We start from the raw sequence: 15,553 nt of genomic DNA on the forward strand, positions 1-15,553 counted from the left end.
TCTCATAGTGAAAGGTTTATGAAGCCAATATTTTAAGAGTTGTGACATTAACCAAAAAGAAAAAAAAACTGTCTTCCAACTATGACACAGAACTATTTTATGAGAAACTTCCAGTTCAGTATTTCTGTACCTGAGTAACTGATATTTCCTAGTTCTTCCTCATCCACTGTAAACAGAATGTGATCTAAAGGGAAAGAAAAAAAATGAGGCTGTTCTCAAGATCAACATCCTTACAGAAAAACCAACTTCTATTTTGTCTGTGAAGGGCAGAATTTGCCACAAAGTTAGGTCAGCAAAGCAAAGCAAATACATTTCATCTGCAATTGTTTCACTTCCTACTTTTTAAAAATCGTTACCACATTTTTTCTTAAATTGACGTAAAAAAATAATAAGCTTGCCTGATAAACAGGAAGGAAATCTCAGGGCCAAAGAGTGAGATCATTGTTCCTTCAGGCAAGTTAAAAGTCATCTGGTTGTGTTGTACTGGTTTCACAGACTTGGATCACATATGACATATCATTCACCATGTTTCAAATTTGTTTTGAACTTCCTCATTCAGACAGAAATTTACGCCTGCTTACCTAAAATTCCAAGATACGTACACTGTTTATTCTTGAAATGGCATCCCAAAATCCACTCAATCTTTTCTGAGTTAAGGGAATATAGGTAGGAAAAAAATCACAGGGAAACATTTACTTTGAGACTTGTCTTTCAAATGCTTCTGTATTCTCAAACTAAAAAGATCTACATTTTCAAAGAGGAAGAGCTATTCAGCCAAAGTCAAGTCTATCTAGACATAGGTTTCATTTCCGCATCGACCACTGTGGGCACCGAGAATGCGGAACTCACTGACAACACTGCCTTGGATCTCATCTCAGTTATCCACAGGCCTTTTGTTCTTTAAGTAAACTGCCGCATTCTTCTGGGGGAAAAAAATCATGCACACGGCTCAATCGGCTGATGATAATCTGGATTCATAATGAGAATCTCTGTGAAAACATGGAGCGACAAGAAAAGTCAGTATGTGGACTATACACAGCAACTTTTAACAGTGCTTGCAAACTATGTGACTCCACCAACAGGCTCAAAGTCAATATTTGCCAAGTGAGGTAAGCTATAAACAGGCAATGGAGGAAACTTGTTGGAGTCCTTGTATCATTTGCTGCTTACTCAACAGTTTAACCCATGTCTGTACAACACGTGAATCAGCACGTCTAAGGGGAGACGAGATTGATTGCAGCAAGTACAAAGGAAAACAGGGTGTTATTTCACAAGGGCTGATGTTTGTGGGATAGGGAGGAAAAGAAAAACGAAACTTTAATATTTTCATATACTCTACTTAAAAAGGCTGCTCAAAGAAATGAAAGACATATCCAGAGGAAAAAAAAAAAAACAACACTAGGCTTCCTCGCAACCAAAGCAATGAAAACACACTTGTGAATCTCTCTCCAGCTCCCATGGAGGGCTCCTTCTCCTCAGCCAACCTGAAGAGGGCCTTAAACTGGAGCCATGTGGACTCTGAAGAAGACATATTGTAATGCTTCAAGGAGCCAGAAAGAAGTAGGGGACACAGGGCAAGTGATACTCGTTCAAAATACAACTGTACTATCTGCACTGGTATTATCATGAAAATACAACTTAATATTCAAAGTTATAGCTTCTCGGCATATTGAAAACTCTACAGACCTTGCTCTAAATTCTTGCTTCAACAAGTTTCAGTGTACAGTGAACACTAATCCCCACTGCATTAAGGAACTGGCACTGTTCAAGTTTTCTAATAAAACTGGCATGAGGCCAATCAAAACTTAGGAAAAACTCAAAAAAAATAAAAAACAAATAATTTCCAATTTCTAAAACATCTTTAGACTGAGATTTTTGTCCTCTATATCTACATGAAGTTTCACGTTGCATACACTAACTGTAAAATCCCACATAAGCATTATTGGGGAAAATCAACTGGTACAAACTTTTTTAATTCCCTCATTTAAAAAATCTTTGGCACTTTCCTGTCATGTTATATACAAGTCAACTCTCAAGTTTTTGAAGTAGGTATGTAGCTTTGCTATAGACGTTTCTTATGGCATCTAATGACTTGCAGTAATTTAAATGTACCCTACAAACACATATCAAAGTTCATTTCTTAGCCTCTAGGAAGTTCCAGTCTAGCCTAGAAAGGACATGGATGTGGAGCACATATACATACAGATTATAAATTAAACCTTTATATCACAAAAGTCTACAAATACACATAGGCCTCCCAGGGTAATAAAGTCATTTATCATGTCAAGTGCATTACCTACTGTTCTTCATTTTGTCTCTCCTCCCCATTCTTTTAAGGCATAATTCACCTATTTCTTCCTTCCCCTCTTGCAGTGTTAGCTGCACATGAGAGGCTATTTGCATTTTAGAAGTAGATGGAAGAGTGCTGTAGTGTCCTAAGCAGAATTCAGTTCCAAGTGAGAAGTGAAAGGTTGACCTACTTTTTACAGTCCTAAATCCACAGTGCTAACCTGAACTCTAGATCATGTCAGAGGACAGATATGACACAGAAGGGATTGAAAATACCTTATACTCATGGAGTGCCATGTGGTTTATTGTTCTTTTCACATATTATCGCATTTGAACCTCCCAACAATCCTGTGTGATATGGAGGCATATATTACTATCCCCACACTACCTTGATAAGGGGACTCCAAGTCGTTAAGAAACCTCATTAAGGTGGATCAGCCAGAAACCACAAATACCACAATTAGAACCTGAGCCTGTGTTTTCTGTGTCCAGTGGTACAAGACAATTTTATTCCTTCTTCTTTGTTATCTAGTACCCAACATCTTTGGTGGGTAAGAAAGGAAAAAAAATACAATTAATCCTGCACATAAATAAGTACTCATGTGAATAAAAATATATTCACTGTAATTCCTCAAGGAGAATTTCCTCAGAGATGCTTAATTATAAGGGGAAAAATATTATTCAAAATATGTGGCACTTAAAATATTATTTAACTAAAATAACGTTATGGTACGTCTTTTCCAATTTACAGACGATTTCCTTTTCCATTTTGCAGTGTAATTCTCCTTTCAGTTTGCACTAGTAACATACTATTCATGGTAATAAAGTTAATTTCAGATAGTCAATAAAGGCATTACATCAAGAGGTAGTAATGCCTTATAGCCAAGAATAGTCACCTCTGGCTCCTCTGAGCAGTGAGCTCTGAATACAGGTCACATCGCTGTCCTTCAGGAAGGAACTGAGGTAGACCAGCTTTCTTTAGGACCCCTTCTCACCCTTGAAGTGTCTGATGATTCCCACATCTCCAGCTGGTATCTCATGAAAACTCCATTCAGGCGGGTTACGTGTCAACTGATCACCACCTCTTAATGGCCAAGACACTTCAACATGTGCAACCTGTTCAAAATCAAATTATCACCTCCCCCCAAACCAAGCGCAGCCCTCTTTCACTTTCCCATCTCAATGACTGGTCTAACAGCCACTCAGTTTTCCAAGCCAAAAGCCTGGGCAGCATCCTTAAATTCTCCTCGCTCCTCTACCACATCCAATCAACTACCAAGTTCCAAGTTTTGAAATTAAAAATACTTTTAGAAAGCACAGACTGAGCACCACTGTAACATCACTGTAGCTGCCTCCTACAAGATGCTAACTGAAAGTTCACAGCTCACATTTACCAAGCACTTTGTACCAAGCACTATGCCAAACTTTCAATCTGAGTTAATTTAATCCACACAGCGGGAGGTTGGTGCTAGTCTTATCCTTGTTTTACAGATAAAGACACAGCTACAGAGAACTTTAGTTCATGGAGCATGGGAAGCCCAAGGTCTTAACAGGGTGCTGAACTCTCACTTCGGTGTGTATTTATGCTCTGCGTAGAAGGCCCTTTCAACCTTGTCTGCCCAGCTTTAAAGGTCTGAGCGAGCGCCTTTTCCTCTACAAAGTCTCCTGATGCCTCCTGCTGGTGCTCATTACTCTAAGTCAGTGGTTCTCATGGGTGGCTACATGCTCTACGCACCAGATGCCTAGATCCCAACTCTGGAGATTCTGATGGCATTGGTCTAGATGCAGCCTGGGAATCACAACTTGTAAAAGCTCCCCAGGTGATCCTAATGTGCAGTCAAGGCTGAGACCCACTGCTCTATACTGTGCGACCCTTTTACCAGAGCCCTTCTCTGTGTGGGAATGGACTTTTTATATCTGCACTGCTAACTGCACCATGAGCTCCTCAAATAGAAGTTTCACAGTCACATGTGTGTGTGTGGGTGGGGGGGGTTGCTTTTTCAAAACTAGAGGTTCCAGGATCTAATTTAAAAACTAAATCAGACCCATGAGCAGGGCCCTGGAAACTGTCTCTGGAATAATTTTTATGTGCAGCCAAATTTGGGAACTCTCTTCCTAGGTAAGAACTGGTCTTTCCATTTGTACCTGCCAGAGTACAGCACAGTGCCTAGACCATAGCTGGAGTCTGATAAACATTTGCGTAATGAATGAAATCTAGTAACATGAATCTGGGTACTGGGTGTATGTATTCAACATTCAAGCCTCTGGCAGCTGCACCCAGAAATGCTGCTTCCTGCAATTGAAGGCATATACTGGGCAGCTTTTCAAATGTTTTCTAATCCACCAGTGCCCCCTACTGACCTGAAGATGGATAGCTAAATCAAAACAATGGAGAGCAAATATTCTAATTGTATATGCACATAGAACTAGTCACACACACTGTACCTTTCCACCAACATGTGTACAATCAACTCCTTTGCCCGCCAGTCCTAGCTGAACCAAGCTGACAACTCTCAAACCCAGATCAATCCTACCATTTGCTATCCCCATTCCCAGGTTGCATTCAGGACAGCCCTCAATGCCTCTCACTTACCTTTTCTGTTCCTCGGTCAGTGCCTCTTCCAAATACCACCATGCCCATAAAACTGCTCATCTCGAAAACACAAGAAACCAGTCATCTACCAATTTGCCTCACTTCTGGCTATTCAAAGTATGATGGGGGGTCCAGCATTCATATCACCCAGGAGCTTGTTAAAAAATGGAGAATCTGAGGCCCTACCCCAGACCTACTGAATCAGGATCTGCATTTTAACAAGAGTCACATGCACATTAAAGTGTGAGAAGCACTAGTTCTCAGCTACTAGACTTAACACTGCCATTTTTGACAAATATTTTTCTAAGTAACCCTTTTGAAATAAGTCATCATGCACCTACACACGTCTTTAAAAAAGAGAGACCAGTATACTGATCTTTTAAATTGAAAAAAAGTTGACATACAATACTATATTCTTTTCAGGTGTACAGCAAACAACAAATATATATATATATATACTACAAAATGCACACCACAGAGCTGTCACAATACAAAATTATTATAATATCATTGACTATAACCCTATGCTGTAGTTTTCATCCCCATGACATATTTGACAACCGGAAGTTTGTACCTCTAGATCCTCTTCACCTATTTCACCCATCCTCCCACTCCCTCCTCTATGGCAACCACCAGTCTGTTTTTTATGTTTATGAATGTTTCTGTTTTTTGTTTGTTCATTTGTTTTGAGTGTTAGATTCCACATATAAGTGAAATCATACGGTATTTGTCTTTCTCCATCTGACTTATTCACTTAGCATAATACCCTCTAGGTCCATCCATGTTGTCTCAAATAGCAAGATTTCATTCTTTTTTATGGTTAACACTCCATTGTGTGTGCATACACCACATTGTCTTCATCCGTTCACCTAATCAATGGACACTGAGGTTGCTCCCATTACCTTGACCACTGTAAATAATGCTGCAATAAATCCAGTATACTGATGTGATAGTCACATAATGGAAAATGAAAAGGAAAGGTTTATAATAATTATATTTCAGTATACAAATATTCAACACAAAGATGTGAAGAACAAGAGGAGTTTCCAAATTGTACCCCAAGCAGGTGGTACCATCCAGTTGAGGACCACCAGTCCACAATCACTCCCACCCTTCTTTTCCTTCCACTTCACAGGAGGAAGGAAATCTCTCCCCTACTTTTTAAAGCTGAGGAATTCTCTTATGAAAGCTCCCTCCCTACATTCCTTCCTAGGCCATTAATGTTGCCAAATCTTGAATACTGGAACAACCACAAAACAGCTCTAGAATCATGACCCAACATGTCCCGCTACCTACCATACTCTCCTTCCCTTGACAGTTAAGCTTATGAACACTGCCACTGTGTCCATTTATTCATCTTTCAGTAACCAATCCACATTAATTTTTCACTTCCATCAGTAAATCTACACATTTAAAGATCATGAAAGTATTCCAAATTGCCCAATCAACACTTCTCCAGACTAACCTAACTCACCTTTCTGTAATAGACATTGTTGGTTGCACATGTCATCTCCATTTCCCCATTGTGTTCATGAATTCATTTCTTTCCCATGTGACTGAAGTAAAATGAGCCCATCCTTACCTAATCCTGTTTGGTGTAAGCCAATCAGAGCATGGCATTTCCCTGGCACTAGCTACTGACTACTTTGGTACCTGACCTAAGTCGGTCCAATTAGACTGAAAGAAGGGTGTGCTCAGAGTGTGGTAATTTTGTCCTCTCTCTGGCTTGCTCATTCTAGTGAATTGGAAAGCATGTGTTACCGGCAGTCATCTTGTAACCATAGGGAAACCAATCTTACTGTGGAAAACCAGGAAAAGAGACAGGGCCCTTGATGACATTGTTGACCCCATGGAGTCCATCCTTCCTTTGGACTGTGAGATAATTTTCCTTACTATTTAAGCAACTTTCCCAGGTGAAAGCATGCTAACATAGCCTATCCTCCTTGAAACATTCCTCCCTTGATTTTCTCAACATCACCTTTTTGTACCCCTAACTCCTACTTATCAAAAGTTGCTTCTCAAACATCTCTGGCCTCCCGTCTTCCTCTGCTTACTCCTTATGTTTCGGTATCTGCCAAGGTTTGTTGTGATCTTCTCTACTCAAACTACATGTTTGAATAATTTTGGCTCACTGTATCTTCCCCATGACACAGCAGAACTGAACTACTGGCACTTCCCCCAGTGGGTAACATTGCTGATGTTCTCCAGCTCATCCACTTGAGGAACCATTTGTCTTTCAAAACTAAATTTAAATGTCTCCTCTGTGAAGCCTCCCCTAAAATGCCCAGAGGTTCCTTGCCTTTTTTTGTGCCACAGACCTCTTTGACAGTCTGGTGAACCTATACTCCTTCTCAAAATAATGCTTCTAATTGCATAAAATACCAATTACATTGCAATAGTTATAAAAATATTTTTAAAACCCGAAATCTGATATAGTAATGTATGCTTTTTTATTAGCTCATTAAATAAAAAGATCTAAAACTGAATTTTATAAGTACTATAATTTTGAAGTAGTGAGCATAAATATTTGAGATCAGCAACAACTGTAATGTGGTATGAAAATGTGTGTGACATGTGTTGGTCCTATGACGTCTACTGGTGACAGGTCCTGCTAATACTACTGTGGTTTGTTCTGTAGTAGCTTGTTCATTGCTCCCAATGAACCACACCTCCTCACATCTATGCTCTTCTATAGTGCCCCACCATATTGACTCTGGGCTTTGGCATTACGACTTGCTTTGACATCAGCAAATGTGATGCAAACAGATAAGTGTTTGCACATTGGGACTTGTTCCCTTGGAACCCAGTAACCATGTGAAGAAGCCCAAAGCAGGCACAGAAAGGTATCAAGGCCCCAGATATGGGAGTAAGGCCACCTTGAAGTATAGCCACGAGCTGAAGTCAGCGACTGTGGGATGCCTGCAGAATTGCCCAGCCAACCTATAGATGGTGAGGAATAATAAGTCATTCTTGTTTTAAGGCACTGGTTTACCGTGGTTATCTCGCAATAGGTAACTGAAACAGTTCATCTGAATTCATAACTGAAGGAAATGCTACATTTCCGTTGGAGATTGGTGAAAATAGATTACTGTTTTCCCATCAGATTTCAGGAGCCCCGATTTCTATCCGCAGACCCTTTGAGGGGCCAAGGAGCCCAGGTTAAGAACCCCTGGGCAGGCAGAGGAGGTCCTGCTGTCCCTTTTACTACCACAGTACATTGCTGATACCCATATAAACTGATCACAGCATAGTCTTTGTTGTTGCAACCCTAAAACTGGGCTGAGCTCCTAGCACATAATGTGTTCATTACAAATTTATTAAATGAATGCAAATTGCTTATGGTATCTGTTGTCTGAACTGAACTGTGAGCAGCCTGAAAACAAAATAAAACACTTAGATGGCACTTCTACGTGCTAGGGATTCTTCCAAGGGCTTTACACATACTAACCTATTTATTCCTTCTAACAACTCTATGAGGTTAGATGCTATTCCCCCAGTTTCACCGACAGGATAAAATGCACAGAAAGAGATTGATTTTCACAGCTAGAAAGTGGCAATGCCAGGATTGGAAGGCCTAATCCATGTTCTTATTTTATATCCTAATGTGCCCAAAGCACATTACAGAAGCTCAAAAAAACTTTTAAATGAGTAGTGTAATTTTGAGATTTCATTAGCACCATTTAATGGTGGTATGCTTCTGAAGACTCAGTTTTGTAGACTAAGTTCTGGTAGCTTGCGATTTGCTTTTCATGATAGGAAACCTCATTTACTTTCTTAAAAGTAGTAGAAATAACGGCTTCATGTTAAAATGCAGACTTTCGGAACAGAGTCTTCACTGTAAAAATCTATTTCTTTCAAAGGACGCAAGTTCATAAAAAAGTAAGGAAATACCAAATAATGTTCACTGGGGAGGGGAGCTAAGTTCCAGCTTCCCCCACCTTTTACCCAGCCGTTCCCACGCCAGCCTCCCCCAGGCAGCGGCTTCCCCGAAGGTGACCCTACATTCACACACCAGGTTCTGAAACCTGACCCTGCCAGGCAACCAAAGATAAACCCCAAAGTGCCCTAAACTGGCTTCACACCACCCAGAGCCCAAGAGGGCGCCAGCCGGGTGTGGGAGGTGCATACTTCGGGGGGTACTTTAACTTTTCAGTGTTTTATTCACGAGACCACAACCCAAAGGGCCCACCCACCCAGGGTCTCACGTCACCGCCCGGCAGCCGCTCACTCCACGAGGACCGATGAATGAACGGCGGGGCCGGCACGCAGACTGCCGGGGGGGGCGGGAAAAGCCTCGGGGAGAATTGGGCCTGGTTCCCGGAGGGGCCCGCGAGAGCGCGGGAAGGGCTCCGGGCGGCCGGGACAGGGCGGTGACAGCTGCGGCCCGGCTCCGTCCTCTCACCTTCAACATGCTGGCAGCGGCAGCTCCGACCGGGTCACCCCAATCCCGGCCCCGCCCACCAGACGGGCGGCTACGGCGGCCGGGTAGGGCCCTGAATCCTCCGACCTCAAGTGGGCCGCGATGCGGGCGACGGCGTTATAGCAAAGTCAATCCAGCGAAGGCTTAGTTCCGAAGCCTAAGCTGGAAGCTGAGTCGTGGAGCTGCAGCCTGTCGCGCCCCAGGCGGCGAGCGAACGCAAACTCCGCCTCCCTGAGGCTCCGCCCCTGTGCCGGCAGTTGCTAGGCGGCAGGAAAGCGCCAGCTCAGTGTGGGCGGCACCCGGGGGCGCGAGGAGGGAGGTGCCAGACGCGGCGCCGCACTGGCAATTGGCCTTCGTGGCGGCGATTGGGCGCCCACCGGCGTGGGCTGGGAATCCTGTACACGGCGGCCCCCGGGCGGGGGCGCTCGGCGGTCCTCCGGCGGCTTCGAAAGCCTCGCAGCCGGAAGCCGCGGACTTTAGAGGCCTGGGTTTACCTCATAGAAGGTTTTCAAATTTTTTTTTCCGTGGGCTGGACCTTTCTGAGGTTTTAAATTTAACCTAATCTGTCACGTCCTTTGGTCTCTAAAGGCCCTGACATTTTTTTATATTAAGGTATCATTGATATACAATCTTACGAAGGTTTCACGAGAAAAACAATGTGGTTACTACATTCACCCTTATTATCGAGTCCCCTCCATACCCCACTGCAGTCACTGTCCATCAGGGTAGTAAGATGCCAGAGTCCCACTTGTCTTCTCGGTGCTACACTGCCCTGACATTTTTTTCCCCTTTAAAATATTTAAGCCCCTCACTGTGAACCAAATGTTTGTCTCTTAATAGTAGTAGAAATAAGTAATAATGATTATATACTAACAAGAATAGGAACACAGCATTTGCTATGTGCCCAGCTGTGATCTAAGTTCCTTACTGATATTCACCTAACCTTTCCAATAGGGTGTGATTATTATTCCCAACCTAATAGATGAGGAAACTGAGGCACAGAGAAATAATTTGTACATACCATACACAAGGGAAGTGGGAAGCCAGGATCCAAACCTAGTTAGTCGGCCTTTACAGATTGTGAACTCAACTATACAATGATTATAGTGTCTTTTAAAGGGGTGTATTTCATATTTCATTCTGTGTTTCACATCCTAACCCCATAGAAAGTGTAAACTCATCCTGGCAGGCATCCGGAAGATTTTGGGGATTTGTGTGGTGACGTGCCCATGACACCACTAGGAACACATCTGTAGTTGTGCAAGTTGTGTTTATTTCTCAACTGCAAAGAAAACGCACACCTTGGGAAACAGTGGGGCATCTCAGTAAGAGGGTATTAGGAAGATTTACTATAGGCTTTGGGCTTTGGTTGGGTGATTTTGGGGTGAATTCAAGAAAGCAAGGCTTTGCTCTGGATTGGGTGTTGTTAGGAAGCCCAGCTTTGAGTACTGGGCCAACTCCCAAATGTTAAGGGCTGCCTTTCTCTTTCTCAAGAGAATTGTATATTCCAAGCCATCCTCATCCTCCCCATCAGAAAAAATATTGAGGAGATTCTGAAGGCTCTGCTTTAATAAAGGGATGCCATATGTATATAAAAGTATGAAACAGAGTGCTAAATTAGGGCAGGAGTTCTTAATTCAAGTGATACCAAGTCGGATGGGGGAAAAATTGCAACTTTATTTTCATAACCTCTAACAGCTTTATTTAGCATTTCTTTGCATTATAGTGGAGGCAACAAGCCACAGTACTAGCAGCGGTACCTGTGACCTTGTCATCAATAGAAAGCATAGATATTTTCATAGCACATTACAGCCATGGCAGATTTCTTAAATAGCATTGCTGTTCATTACCACTTCACAAGTATAGCAGTTATTAGAACTCTCATTTTTTTTTTCAAATTGCATCATCAAGTCTTTATTTCCACATTCACGAATATGTAAGAGTTTCATGTACCAGGGACACTTGGTAAAAGTTGGGTTTTTTTACTGGTATACTCTTGTCTATTCAGCACAACAAAAATTTCAGTGCCTTTTACTCGTGTTTCATAAAGTACTTTTCTTTTTTTTTTTTTGTAGATAATTATTTTTTATTGAAGGGTAGTTGACACACAGTATTACATTACATTAGTTTCAGGTGTACAACATAGTGATTCAACATTTATATACATGACAATTCTAGGTACCAGCTATCACCATACCAAGCTGTTACAATATCTTGACTATATTCATTACATCCCGGTTACTTATTATTTTACCATTGGAAGTGTGTACTTTTTTTTGTGTGTGTGTGAGGGCATCTCTCATATTTATTGATCAAATGGTTGTTAACAACAATAAAACTCTGTATAGGGGAGTCAATGCTCAATGCACAATCATCAATCCACCCCAAGCCTAATTTTCGTCAGTCTCCAATCTTCTGAGGCATAACAAACAAGTTCTTACATGGAGAACAAATTCTTACATAGTGAATAAGTTCTTACATGGTGAACAATACAAGGGCAGTCATCACAGAAACCTTCGGTTTTGCTCATGCATTATGAACTATAAACAGTCAGTTCAAATATGAATACTCATTTGATTTTTATACTTGATTTATATGTGGATACCACATTTCTCTCTTTATTATTATTATTTTTAATAAAATGCTGAAGTGGTAGGTAGATACAAGATAAAGGTAGAAAACATGGTATAGTGTTGTAAGAGAGCAAATGTAGATGATCAGGTGTGTGCCTTGTTAATCAAAGCTAGACAAGGGCAATAAAACATCCACATATGCAGAAGATTTCTCTCAGAACAGGGGGGTGAGGTTCTAAGCCTCACCTCTGTTGATCCCCAATTTCTCACCTGATAACCCCCCTGCGACTGTGCCTGTCTTAGGTTGTTCCTCCCTTGAGGAATCTTACCCGTCTCTGGCTAACCAGTCATCTTCCGGGGCCATACAGGGAAATGTAAAGTTGGTAAGTGAGAGAGAAGCCTTATTGTTTGAAATGGTTAGCTTTTTATTTCTTTGCATATTTATGCCCTGTAGCTTCTACGCCCAGCATTTGTCTTGCGGTATCTTTACCACTTGGAAGAATTATGATACTCGGTAAATTTGATATGAGGCACGAATTCTATTTAAGGGTTGTAATTAGGAAGGAAGAAGAAAAGCTATAGAAGTAGCAGGTGGCAGAAAACATGGGAAGATTGATTATTTCCTTGACATATCTTCTTGTAGAGTAACTTCAGCATGTATAGGTTTTAAGCTACTACTTAAATTGCGCACACACATTAACATAATAGGAGTATAGTTACATAACCAAAGCATACCTGTAATTACCAGCCATCTCCAGTGAAACCAAGAAAACCAGTTAGGCACCTTAGGCATTTGTGAAAACTTATCTATGATATGGTGGATATTGTCCAACTGAACTTGAACAGTCTGAGAGAAATCAGACAAATTAAAACAACCCATTCCTGGGGAATGTTCACATCCCTTATGTTCTTTTAACAGTAAATAGTCTGTAGTTGTAAGATTTTGGAGCGCTACAATTTACACTTCTCCTAATTCTTGATTGAGTTCCAACAGTATAGATCCAGTCAAATTTGTTGTTTTACTGTATGCACAGGCCAGCTTAGATATCTCCTTCCTCATTCCCATGGCAAGTCCAGGAACTGGTGGGATGAGTGCATCTACAGCTGTAGCAGTGCGTGGATCTTTATTGGGGTTTTTTGATGATCATCTTCTGGCATGAGTCTTCCAGAGAGTGCTGATGTTGGAAGTTCTTTTTCATATTGTATCGTAGTTCATTTTCGGGGTAGCCCAATTAGGCTTTGATCCTCTGTATAAACACAAACAGACCCTTTGCCTACACTTTTATATGCCCTTTATACTCTTGTGTAGAACTCATTGGAGGTTACCACACAGGAACTGCCCTTTTTTTTTTTGGTATCACTAATCCACACTTAAATGACGAATATTATGTTTACTAGGCTCTCCCCTATAACAGGACCCCCTATAAACCCCTGTACAGTCACTGTCCATCAGCATAGCAAAATGTTGTAGAATCACTACTTGCCTTCTCTGTGTTGTACAGCCCTCCCTTTTCTCCTACCCCCCATGCATGCTAATCTTAATACCCCCCTACTTCTCCCCCCTCCTTATCCCTCCCTACCCATCCATCCACCCCAGTCCCTTTCCCTTTGGTACCTGTTAGTCCATTCTTGAGTTCTGTGATTCTGCTGCTGTTTTGTTCCTTCAGTTTTTCCTTTGTTCTTATATTCCACAGATAAGTGAAATCATTTGGTATTTCTCTTTCTCCGCTTGGCTTGTTTCACTGAGCATAATACCCTCCAGCTCCATCCATGTTGCTGCAAATGGTTGGATTTGCCCTTTTCTTATGGCTGAGTAGTATTCCATTGTGTGTATGTACCACATCTTCTTTATCCATTCATCTATCGATGGACATTTAGGTTGCTCCCAATTCTTGGCTATTGTAAATAGTGCTGCGATAAACATAAGGGTGCATTGGTCTTTCTCATACTTGACTGCTGCATTCTTAGGGTAAATTCCTAGGAGTGCAATTCCTGGGTCAAATGGTAGGTCTGTTTTGAGCATTTTGATGTACCTCCATACTGCTTTCCACAATGGTTGAACTAACTTACATTCCCACCAGCAGTGTAGGAGGGTTCCCCTTTCTCCACAGCCTCACCAACATTTGTTGTTGTTTGTCTTTTGGATGGCAGCCATCCTTACTGGTGTGAGGTGATACCTCATTGTAGTTTTAATTTGCATTTCTCTGATAATTAGCGATGTGGAGCATCTTTTCATGTGTCTGTTGGCCATCTGTATTTCTTTTCTGGAGAACTGTCTGTTCAGTTCCTCTGCCCATTTTTTAATTGGGTTATTTGTTTTTTTGTTTGTTGAGGCGTGTGAGCTCTTTATATATTCTGGACGTCAAGCCTTTATCGGATGTGTCATTTTCAAATATATTCTCCCATACTGTAGGGTTCCTTTTTGTTCTGTTGATGGTGTCTTTTGCTGTACAGAAGCTTTTCAGCTTAATATAGTCCCACTTATTCATTTTTGCTGTTGTTTTCCTTGCCCGGGGAGATATGTTCAAGAAGAGGTCACTCATGTTTATGTCTAAGAGGTTTTTGCCTATATTTTCTTCCAAGAGTTTAATGGTTTCATGACTTACATTCAGGTCTTTGATCCATTTTGAGTTTACTTTTGTATATGGGGTTAGACAGTGGTCCAGTTTCATTCTCCTACATGTAGCTGTCCAGTTTTGCCAGCACCATCTGTTGAAGAGACTGTCATTTCCCCATTGTATGTCCATGGCTCCTTTATCAAACATTAATTGACCATATATGTCTGGGTTAATGTCTGGATTCTCTAGTCTGTAGAACCCTCATTTTTTTTTAACGCATAAAGAAGACACATTTCTCTAAGCTTGTTTTTTTTCTTTTTTTTTTTGAGAGGGCATCTCTCACATTTATTGATCAAATGGTTGTTAACAACAATAAAATTCTGTATAGGGGACTCAATGCACAATCATTAATCAACCCCAAGCCTAATTCTCAACAGTCTCCAATCTTCTGAAGCATAACGAACAAGTTCTTACATGGTGAACAAGTTCTTACATAGTGAATAAGTTCTAACATGGTGAACAGTGCAAGGGCAGTCATCACAGAAACTTTCAGTTTTGATCACGCATCATGAACTATAAACAATCAGGTCAAATATGATTATTCGTTTGATTTTTATACTTGATTTATATGTGAATCCCACATTTCTCCCTTATTATTATTATTATTATTATTTTAATAAAATGCTGAAGTGGTACGTAGATGCAAGATAAAGGTAGAAAACATAGTTTAGTGCTGTAAGAGGGCAAATGTAGATGATCAGGTCTGTGCCTATAGACTAAGTATTAATCCAAGCTAGACAAGGGCAACAAAACATCCACGGATGCAGAAGATGTCTCTCAAAACGGGGGGGGGGGTGAGGTTCTAAGCCTCACCGCTGTTGATCCCCAATTTCTCACCTGATGGCCCCCCTGCAACTGTGCCTGTCTTAGGTTGTTCCTCCCTTGAGGAATCTTACCCATCTCTGGCTAACCAGTCATCTTCCAGGGCCATACAGGGAAATGTACAGTTGGTAAGTGAGAGAGAAGCAATATTGTTTGAAAAGGTTAGCTTTTTACTTCTTTGCAGATTTATGCCCTGTGGCTTCTATGCCCAGCATTTGTCTTGAGGTATCTTTACCAC

The 15,553-nt window shown here is 41.3% G+C and overlaps 2 protein-coding genes across 5 annotated transcripts in view; one reads left to right on the top strand and one right to left on the bottom strand.

Moving 5' to 3' along the window:
* The window catches only part of APOO (apolipoprotein O), a 52,812-nt gene extending 43,397 nt beyond the window's left edge, over positions 1–9,415 (bottom strand). For 3 of the 4 annotated variants that reach the window (XM_057495226.1, XM_057495228.1, XM_057495227.1), the window contains exon 1: positions 6,357–6,413. In XM_057495226.1, coding sequence (XP_057351209.1) covers positions 6,357–6,398 — 42 coding nt within the window. In that variant the 5' untranslated portion in view covers positions 6,399–6,413. Of the gene's footprint in view, positions 1–6,356; positions 6,414–9,284 lie in introns of those variants that run through there. The other variant, XM_036912809.2, reaches the window with a different exon arrangement.
* Positions 9,416–9,675: 260 nt separating this feature from the next.
* Positions 9,676–15,553, top strand: part of CXHXorf58 (chromosome X CXorf58 homolog) — a 31,671-nt gene continuing 25,793 nt past the window's right edge. The window contains exon 1 of the mRNA XM_036912772.2: positions 9,676–9,806. The gene's annotated coding sequence lies outside the window, so the exon portion shown is untranslated. The remainder of the gene's footprint in view (positions 9,807–15,553) is intronic.

The sequence above is a fragment of the Manis pentadactyla genome, chromosome X (assembly GCF_030020395.1).
Source record: "Manis pentadactyla isolate mManPen7 chromosome X, mManPen7.hap1, whole genome shotgun sequence".
Classification (NCBI taxonomy): domain Eukaryota; kingdom Metazoa; phylum Chordata; class Mammalia; order Pholidota; family Manidae; genus Manis; species Manis pentadactyla.